Source organism: Epinephelus moara, chromosome 11, assembly GCF_006386435.1.
Source record: "Epinephelus moara isolate mb chromosome 11, YSFRI_EMoa_1.0, whole genome shotgun sequence".
Taxonomy (NCBI): domain Eukaryota; kingdom Metazoa; phylum Chordata; class Actinopteri; order Perciformes; family Serranidae; genus Epinephelus; species Epinephelus moara.
This window is the reverse complement of record NC_065516.1, coordinates 18,629,934-18,639,105: the sequence shown is the minus strand read 5'-3', so window position 1 is coordinate 18,639,105 and position 9,172 is coordinate 18,629,934. Positions and strand designations below refer to the sequence as shown.

Here is a 9,172-nt window from a genome sequence, read left to right as displayed (position 1 = left end):
TGCCCATCCCAATAGAAACAATGACTTAGTGATTCTGTGCAGCCAGGGTAGAAGATAACCACATACCTGAGGTAACTTTTACATGTGACAAATAACAACGCCACACCTCTATGGCATCTGTTTAATGTTTGTTTTTCATTAACAGGCTCTCATTTCAGCAGAATTGCATGTCCAAGATGAACCACATGACGCGCACACAATTTCAGATTATTTTTTAAAGTAGCAATACAACAATGTAAAAGTCCTGCAAGTTTGACTTAAGTATGGAAGTATTATCAGCAAAATGTTCTTGGTGTAAAAAGGAAAAGTACTTACAATGCATACAAATTACCCAGTGAGTGTTGTATCATTGCCTATATCATATTACAATTGTGTTATAGGTATATATATATATATATATGTGTGTGTGTGTGTGTGTGTGTGTGTGTGTGTGTGTGTGTGTGAGTCCTCCAGCAAATAAGCCAATACACTGCTCACAAGATGGCTGAATTGCTTCTTCCTTAAGTCTTCATTTGAGATGTTACAAACGTGTTTTGCCCATAGCTTCATCAGGTGCAGAACCCTCAGACTCCAAGGCCTCTGGTAGAGGAGATGAGCTTGAAGGAGACACCTCAGTAGTCAAATAAATGCAGTGGAGTGAAAAGTATGATTTGAGTATAAGTATTTAAGTAGAATAAAATTTAAATACTTAATTAAGGTACAAGTACCTCAAATTTGTTCTTAAGTACAGTAGGTGAGTAAATGTACTTAGGTACACTGTACATTGCATTATATAGTCAACCAAAGTTTAGAGACAGGCTGATTTCTTATGACTCATTTCTATTCTTTAGAAATATTCAACATCAATTATAAAGAAAGTTTGCCTCATCTAAGCCCCAAAGATTAAGAACCCAGAGAAGGTCGTGTCATCATCTTCATCAGCAAAGAGCCCATTGTACAGCTCTCCCCCAGTCACCTGCAGCCACACCTTGTCTCCCACATCCAGGTTCAGCACAGCGCCCCCTGCTGCCTGATCCTCGCTGCTCTGGTAGTTATCCGTGGTGTGAATGATCTTTGCACCATTCTTCACCAGAGCAACCTTCACGTTCCGGGAGAAGACCGTGATGTGGTAGGTGAAGAAATATGCTCCCGCTGCGGAGCATGTGAATCTTCCTGTCTGTGGATCGTAGTGATTCTGCACATTGTAAATGATCTTGTCAAACCGGATCGGAGCATTAGGTGTAGGGAGTTTACTTTGTGCTGTGAGTCCCACTGAGAAGGCGCTTTTAGAGATAACAAGTTCTTCTCCCTTCTCACCTTTGTCACCTTTCTCTCCTCGAGACCCTCTCTCCCCACGATAACCAATATTGCCTTTGTGACCTGGAACACCAATTTCCCCCTTGGGTCCTGGCCTGCCAGGGGGTCCCAGTGGTCCATGAATGCCTCTGTCACCTCTAAGGCCAACTTCTCCCTTGGGACCCTGTGGTCCAAGAGGCCCAAAATCCCCTTTAGGTCCTTGGGGTCCAGGCAGCCCAAGCTCTCCCTTACTTCCTTTGAGTCCAATGGGCCCTTGGACTCCTTGGGGCCCCATTTTCCCAGGAGGGCCCCGTTCACCATTTTCTCCCCTTTTTCCTTTGAGCCCTGCTGGACCAACTGCGCCTATAAATGACAAATATAACTTGTATACCACGTATATCCTTAATGTTCAGTGTTTAGCCAGAAAAGGTGTGACAGATGTACGAATACATTGTCTTAATGTAGATAAAGCTGGTAAAATAGATCATTGTTTCAACACAGGTAACTTAACAGACCTGTTTTTTTTTCTGTAAGGCAGGTGCAGTTAATTCTGGAGATACATACCAGGTTCCCCTTTGTCTCCTTTGTGGCCATCATTGCCAGCTGCTCCAACGGGGCCAACTTGACCTTTTTAATGGGGGTTCATAAAATATTGTGATCAACAATTGTAAAGTTGAAGCTTTAGACATTTAGGAAAATGTGCATAATGTTACGTTCTGAAGGAGGGGTATTTTCTAAACTTACCTTGATCACCTTTTTCACCTCTGAGTCCATCTCGGCCATCTCTGCCAGGTGTGCCATTGTGTCCGGGGTCCCCTGGTATACCAGGATGTCCACAAACGCAGTCTTTGTTTGGGGTTACTTCCTGTGTAACACACCTGACTGCCAATAGAAGGAGCAAGAGAATGACACTAAACCTCATCGGCAACATTGTACCTGATGCACCTATCTATCAACAATGCAAAAACTTCTAGACTATAATACGTTAAATTGAGTGCATAGTTTGCCTCATAACCACTTGTGCTACTGGCACCAACCAGAGAAAACATAAACTGGACAAGAACTTTGGACAAGAGTGACCTCAGCTCTCAAAGCCATTTCATTGGTCCAACTGTTTGTGGCTTACTTATTGAGTCTGTGAGTTACACATCACCTGTGCCCCTGCAGATGCTTCTCCAGTCTAGTTGAGGCTAATAATAAGCACAGAGTGTATGTCAGGGCCAGACATGCAAGAGGCCGCATAGTTTTACATGCGGTGCCCTCCTATACAGTGAAGCAAACAGGATATAAAACTTAAAGGAATACTTAACCCCCTAAATGACGATTTGTATATCACTTTTTCACCCCATGTTCTGTTGAATTCATGAAGATGTTTGTTTCGCATGCCTCCCTTTGAACGAAGAATCCAAAAATGGAGAAAATTTTTGATGGATTGAAATTATAGACGTATTTAACAACAGCAAAGCTATATCAAACCATTTGTTTACAAAATCTCACACACCTTGTGCAGTATAATCCAAGTTTTATTTATCCAATTATATGCTCAGTGCCTGGATAGACTTTTCCAACACAGAACTGAACTAAAAGGGAAATTGTGCTTGCTCTCTTCAGAGCCAGACTCCATTGACAAAAACAGTAATTTTACCTCACTGAACATGAGAGCTGCTGGTGTATCGCTGCCTTGATTGGTTAGTTTGATTGTGTTATTGTATAACATTGGTGTTTTCAAGATTAAGCTCAGATTCATCAAAGTCACATAATAACACAAACAAACTAACTGATCCACGCAGTGCCAGAGCAGCAACTCTCATAATCAGTGACATAAAATTACTGGTTTTGTCAATGGAATCTGGCTCAGAAGAGAGCAAGGATAAGTTTCCCTTTTACTTCAGTTCCCTGTCGCAAAGGGCTGTCTGTTTGGGATGTACTGAGCACATGGATTATAATTCACAAGTTGTGTGAGATTTTGTAAACTGTTTTCATATACTTCATATACTGAGAATCTTCACCGACATGTTTTCATATAGTTTTAATATTGTTAAACACAGCCACTTTACTCTGTTAAAAAGAGTTTACTTCAATGTTCTGTTTTTGGATTCTTTGTTCACTGTGCAAGCATATGAGAAAATCAAAGTTTTCTTCATGAATTTAATGTATGGGATGTATGGGAATACACGGGATAACAATTTGATATACAAGTGGTCATTTTAGGGTTGAAGTATTCCTTCATTATTTTTAACTGAGCAGTAAAAAGATTGCATGAGGAATGGACGCCTTAGAATAATATTAGCTGTTCTTATTGTCCAAGATTTAAAGGACAGCATTGTAATGGCCTCTGTTTAGTCGCTGGATGCTAATAACAAGCTTAAATGTTAATCCATGCATGCTTTTCTCATATGTGACTTTTAAAATGCCAACAGTCAGGAACAATTGACCCCATAAACTGGATCATTGACATAAAATGTGACCTTTTGTGCTCCAAAGCCCAACCTCAATGCCTTAGAGAAAGGTTTCTGCTTATCTTAATGATAGTGCCTTTCAGATCTTATCTAGATGCAAAACATGTTTAGGGTGAACGTTTGGTAACTAAATTTCCATAGGATGGTAAACCTTTAGAAAAGAAATTGAGAACTACATCTTTTCCCCAAAGAACAGTACAATATAGGGTTTTAGAAAAAAATCCTGGCAGTTTCAGTGGCTCCTTTGTTTTTGCTTCACCCTCCACAAAGGTAAGATCAGCTATTAAACAGCATTACTGGACCAGCAAGGGGTTTAATGTCTTACTCAAGGTTGCTCAGCAAGGCAAAGGTTTTCTGGCACACAGACTTGAATCAGGACTATCTGGTAGAGGAACCGTCAACCTAATCATTATGCCGTGCTGCTGCCCCTTTATTAGATTGTGTGCAGTCAGTGAGGACACACAGCAGGGATGGGCGTAAGGGAGGAGCTGTAACATAAAACCAAGATAAGAAAAACACCCACAACACTCTGAACATACACCAAACACCCCTGGTTCCCCAGATATCTACATACCCAGCTTGTGTGTCACATAGACTGACGCAGACATATGTTCACATACTTTATTTTTTCAATACTTCTTCTCACAAGCCCCCAGATATAAATATATTTAAAAATATAAACATGACAATACATAAAAGTGCACATTCAAGCAAAGTCTTTACGTGGCACCAGAAATGGAAACGTCACTGTCATACATGTTGGCTGCTGCACATATACTTGCATGGACACAAAATGGCCACATTGTGGGCAAAGACATAATCTAACAAACAAATAACAAGGGCATGGCTCAGAATGAATGAAACTCATTAAGAATTTGGGGCCAACATATCAGGACCCGGTCTCTGTAGTCCCATAACCAGGCACAACGTGAGGTTGATTTGGTTACAGAGGATACTGCAACATGTCTTCAGACGAGATAGCAGAGACATCGCCACTGAGTTCCATTAGGTTTAAGGCAAAATAATTAACAGATCATCCTAAAACAATGACCAATGAGAAATGTAAATAAATGTTTACATAAATACAAATAAATATATACAGCATGCTGTAACAGTGGCTTACAGTGTTTCAGATTTAAAATGTGTATAACACTGATGATGAAAACTGACGTTGAATGACATGACGTTGAGTTCCACATTAAGTAATCTTTTAGACATGGAAAATAAACAATGCTACAGGAAGAACAGCACATGACAAAGGGGAAGAGAGGGACAGGTGGAGAGCTTGGAGGAAGAGATCTACAGCATTTGACATCATCTTTTAAAGACAGAACACTCTGTTCGGGGAAGCAGCAATTCCAGGAAAATTGAGGTTAACATGGCAGGTGCTACAAAGGATATGAAGGTTTTGGGGCTACAACTTTCCGTGGTAGTAGTAGTAGAAAATAAGGTCTGGAAGCAGGGAAGCAGGTTAGCTAGTAAGTGCCCTACATGATCTGACGGTGCATACCGTAGCCCGTCATACCAGATTGGGAAGCCCCGCGGTTGCTGCCCATCTGCAGGCCGATCAAACTCTGGCCTTGGCGGAGCTGCTCCTGGCTGAACTCTCGCCGATACCCCTGGGCTTTCCTGCACATGAATAACAGTTACAAGGTGAGGTAGAGGAACATGACGCATCATGGGCATGCAGTTGCGAATTCTTTGTTACAGTGAGGCTTATCTGTACCTGTGGAACCAGTCTCGGTCACCTCTGTAATGACCATCGTCCTTGGTGACAGCCACACTCCCCAGAGCCATAAGAGTTCTTTGCACTGCTGCCATGTCCTTTCCTGTTGCCAGAACAAAAGATTATGTCATGACATGTAGTGAAAACAGCTCATAAATGTGAATGACTACAGCAGGAGATGAATGTAAGTAATCAGAGGTAAAATCACCTTCCCACAGGTCCACAGTTTGAAATATGTCAGTGGTTGTGACTCCATAAGCTTCAGCTGCCTGCAGGAACTGAGAGATCTTCTCCATTTGTTTGAAGGCCATCTGCGTCTCTGGGATCTTCTTGATAGGCTCCTTTCCCCTCGGATACAGGCTGTTGATAAGCCTGCAGAGGACCTGGGACAAGGGAGGTCAGAAATATGAATGGCTAATATTAAAGTAACACACTAAAAAGACAGCTGAGCATAATTGATATTTTTGTTAACGGGTGTGATGCTGTTGCCATTGCCTGAAGAGAACGAGTATAAAAAGTGCATTTGGATTCAGTTATGAAAGCTCATACCATTTATAATTGCGAGAGTCATTTCCCAACAGTGTAGATAATGTTTTGTGGCTGCATTGCGTTAGTGCCTGTTGAGTTAATCGGTGGTGCAGAAATTGATGTCTCTGCCTCGTCTACCATGGATTTGTCTGAATTATTTTTTTTAAACATTACAGTCAGCTGGAGTTTCAAGCAGGAGGACAGTGCAGCACTGTGCAGGGTGCATTTTATAATTGGCTGTTAATTAAGTCTCACAGTGCTGAGCACTTTAAGCAGGGGGGGCAGAGGAGTTTTTCGAAAGCTGCCAGAATGACTCAGTATAAAAATGATTTGTTAGGAAAGGAAGGACCACAACAGTTCGCGATTTGAAAATCACTCAGGTTATTTTGCAACACAAAACACAGGTCATTAATACACAGTCAGTGAGGAGTGATGGTAACGGTCTGTCATTCTAATAACCAAATGTAATATCGCAATACAACAAATGCAGATCGATATTATTTACTGAAGCTTTCAAAAAAAAAAATAGGCACATAAATCTAGTTGCTTATTTTAGCCTTTACTCATGGCCTCTTTAAATCTGACAGAGTTACTTTCTGGCTTTAATAATTAAATATAACTTCTATTTTAAGTCCAGGTACTGCAGCCACTCACTGTTCCATCCATCAGCCATTTCTGGAAGTTCTCTCTGCCCGCCTGCGGCTTCTCCAGGTTCCCTCCACACTGTGCAAGTATCCAGTCCACCAGCCGCTGCTCCAGGTCTGGGTCGTACTTCTGCTCGATCTTCTCCTGCACCTCTCGGCTCAGTCCATAGCTGGGCCCTCTGTTCGCCATGGTAGCTCTCACAGCACTCTGGTTAATGTGGTGTGTGGTAGTCCTGAAGAGAACAAATGGTAGACGTGAGGCTGGAAGAAAAATGATCTGACAAAAAACATCACTGTAATATTTCCAGAATATACCTATTGTGATATATTAGGGAGTTTTAGTTTTTGTATCCTTAAATAGCTATAGGATAACTGCAATTCTACTCTTCTGACTACAATAAAAATATAAAGCCATACAGCACTATCATAAACTATTTTAATATTCAAAGCAAAGCCCAAAATCTAGGTTTAAGTCTGTCCCTTTCCAGCTCAGCAGCCCACCCAGGCGCATCTCTGGAGACTGTAGCAGAGAAGGGTGTGGTCCATGGCTGCTGTCCCGAACAGGGACAAGCCCTCTTATTGCCATGGTAACAATCAAGCCAGTTTCCGGCACGCCGTGTGCAGTGATGCGCTGCATGAGATGATGTCTCAAGTATGACCTCGAGTTGGCTGTCATCATGACGCGAATCAAATAGGCCTAATCAAATTTTCAGAAAGTTTGCCCTCTTGCCACAAACATGCATCCACACAATGAACAACAGTTCTATATTTAGCCTGCAACACAGTTTAGTTTAATTACGTCAGCCCCCTGTGCCGCATATAAAAGCTTTTTGTTAATTCTTTACTTCATTGTCTTCACTGCGTCTGTTGTTGACACTTAAATTCAGCAAATTCAAACAAAGTCTCTCCATCTGATGTCATGGCAGCACATCGCTGCGCACTCTGCAGCCTTTTAAAACATGAACATGTTACAAACCCAGAGGCAACTGCGCAAAGCTCACACTAACTGCGACACTGAAGCGCCTGCAAAAACATTATGTCATGCACTCAGAGCAGTTTTATTTAATGAAGACTGCACTTACTGAAGAGGAGAGAGCGGTCAGATTTGTCCGTGTCACAGTGTTAATTCCGCAAAGCTGGGCAGGGCTGAGGATGCTGAGCTGCTGAAGCATCCATGAAGCGCAGCACAGGCGCGTCGGGCCGGGCTGGATCTCATTTGTCCGGGAGGGGCGGGTCAGTCGTTTTATATACCAGCTCCCAAGGAGGGGTCCCTAGAGAGTCTCAACAACAGAATGCGACGTGACACCACTTCCGGATAGTGGTCACTGTAGTGCATGCTCAGCTGTAGCATGAAGTGACCCTCTGCACACCACCCCAGGCACATGATGGTGCCAAATTAATGCTCTTTTTAAACTCTTGCCTGCAGCTTGAAGTCAATACTGGACATACATCCACCCCCTTTTACCTCATCATAACTGCTACACTGAGTGACTTGCTCAAAGGCACCCGAGCAGAGTGGATGTTTGCTTCTTATTAGAATAGCAGCTTTAACCGGTTGGTCTCCCTCCTGACTTGTTATTATGTGTTTGGCTTCTACACAAAGCAAACACTAATGCTTGTTGTTTGTTCCAGTATGTCTCTTAGTTCCAGTGATGAGAGCCATTTCCTTTCACTTACTGAATTAAGTTTTTTTTTTTTTTATGGTAGATAAATGTCTGCAGAGTGCTGTGGCTCAATATGTAGAGCGTGCTGCCTTATTTTACTCAGCTAGACAACAAAACAACTACTTTTTCTTGCAATCTGTGGTGCAAAACATTTGCTTTATGTAGGAACTGCAGCACAAGGAGCTCACAGTAAAGCAAACAGCCAAACGCATCGCCCTTTTCCACCATCTCCTCCGCTTGCATTACCACTGTCCTACTGTATGCTCCCATAAATTGATGTTTGACTTTAGTTTTGACACAAAAAATGACTGACTACATAGCTCAACGATGAGTTAAAGGTCACCGCTGCAGTTAAGTGGACCTGAGAGAGTTAAGGGGTTAGTTTCACCCCATTGAGCATAGTGCGGCTCGTGGCCAATTACATGTTAATAATCAACAGTCCAGTGGCTCCATTCAGCAGGCCTCTCTATGGCTAAAGGCCAGCAGGTATGAGGAGTCATGTAACAGAATGTCCTGCTAGCAAAAATAAACCTCAAATGGCTGCAGCCTACAACCCTTGATGATTTCAACTGACTATATAGAACCAAGATTTCATGTAGATATATGAATGTACCTGGCAAATTGTGTTTTTGTTCATTGTTTTGCTGTTTGTTTGCCTCATCTTAAATAATGCTAGAAAAATCTAGAAATAGAAATACAATTTTTATCTGTTTAGCAATCATGGTGATTGACTACTTAGCTTAAGATACATTTCTGTAATTCAGCTTAATTTCCTGCAGATGTAAAAACTTTTAGAGCTACACTATAGGATGTATGCATTGCAATATCAAAAGACAGTTATTGTTTGTCAGATGATTATGTTGTGGTAACAAACTG

At 41.8% G+C, this 9,172-nt stretch overlaps 2 protein-coding genes across 3 annotated transcripts; both read right to left on the bottom strand.

The window, feature by feature from the left end:
* Window positions 1-125: 125 nt before the first annotated feature.
* c1qtnf9 (C1q and TNF related 9) lies at window positions 126-2,316 on the bottom strand. Its single transcript, XM_050056772.1, has 3 exons — window positions 2,020-2,316; window positions 1,840-1,902; window positions 126-1,638 (listed from the first exon to the last, which is right to left on the bottom strand). The coding sequence occupies exons 1-3, from the start codon at window positions 2,204-2,206 to the stop codon at window positions 869-871; spliced, it is 1,020 nt and encodes a 339-aa protein (XP_049912729.1). The 5' UTR covers window positions 2,207-2,316; the 3' UTR covers window positions 126-868.
* Window positions 2,317-4,349: 2,033 nt separating this feature from the next.
* tagln3b (transgelin 3b) lies at window positions 4,350-9,041 on the bottom strand. Of its 2 annotated transcripts, none has more exons than XM_050056853.1 (5): window positions 7,715-9,041; window positions 6,643-6,865; window positions 5,669-5,843; window positions 5,461-5,563; window positions 4,350-5,363 (listed from the first exon to the last, which is right to left on the bottom strand). In XM_050056853.1, exons 2-5 carry the CDS (start codon window positions 6,820-6,822, stop codon window positions 5,222-5,224), a joined length of 600 nt encoding a protein of 199 aa, XP_049912810.1. In that variant the 5' UTR covers window positions 6,823-6,865; window positions 7,715-9,041; the 3' UTR covers window positions 4,350-5,221. The 2 variants fall into 2 exon arrangements, with proteins under 2 accessions (XP_049912810.1, XP_049912812.1); XM_050056855.1 differs by lacking the exon at window positions 7,715-9,041 and adding an exon at window positions 6,948-7,644.
* Between the last annotated feature and the right edge of the window lie 131 nt (window positions 9,042-9,172).

Excerpts from the sequence above, each read along its gene's own strand:
- c1qtnf9 (XM_050056772.1), bottom strand. The coding sequence starts at position 2,206 with ATGTTGCCGATGAGGTTTAGTGTCATTCTCTTGCTCCTTCTATTGGCA. Across the intron at positions 1,903-2,019 it reads AGGTGAAAAAGGTGATCAAG|GTCAAGTTGGCCCCGTTGGA; the intron begins GTAAGTTTAGAA and ends CCCATTAAAAAG. Across the intron at positions 1,639-1,839 it reads AGGAGACAAAGGGGAACCTG|GCGCAGTTGGTCCAGCAGGG; the intron begins GTATGTATCTCC and ends TGTCATTTATAG.
- tagln3b (XM_050056853.1), bottom strand. The coding sequence starts at position 6,822 with ATGGCGAACAGAGGGCCCAGCTATGGACTGAGCCGAGAGGTGCAGGAG. Across the intron at positions 5,844-6,642 it reads AATGGCTGATGGATGGAACA|GTCCTCTGCAGGCTTATCAA; the intron begins GTGAGTGGCTGC and ends CCCTTGTCCCAG. Across the intron at positions 5,364-5,460 it reads GACCGAGACTGGTTCCACAG|GAAAGCCCAGGGGTATCGGC; the intron begins GTACAGATAAGC and ends ATTCATGTGCAG.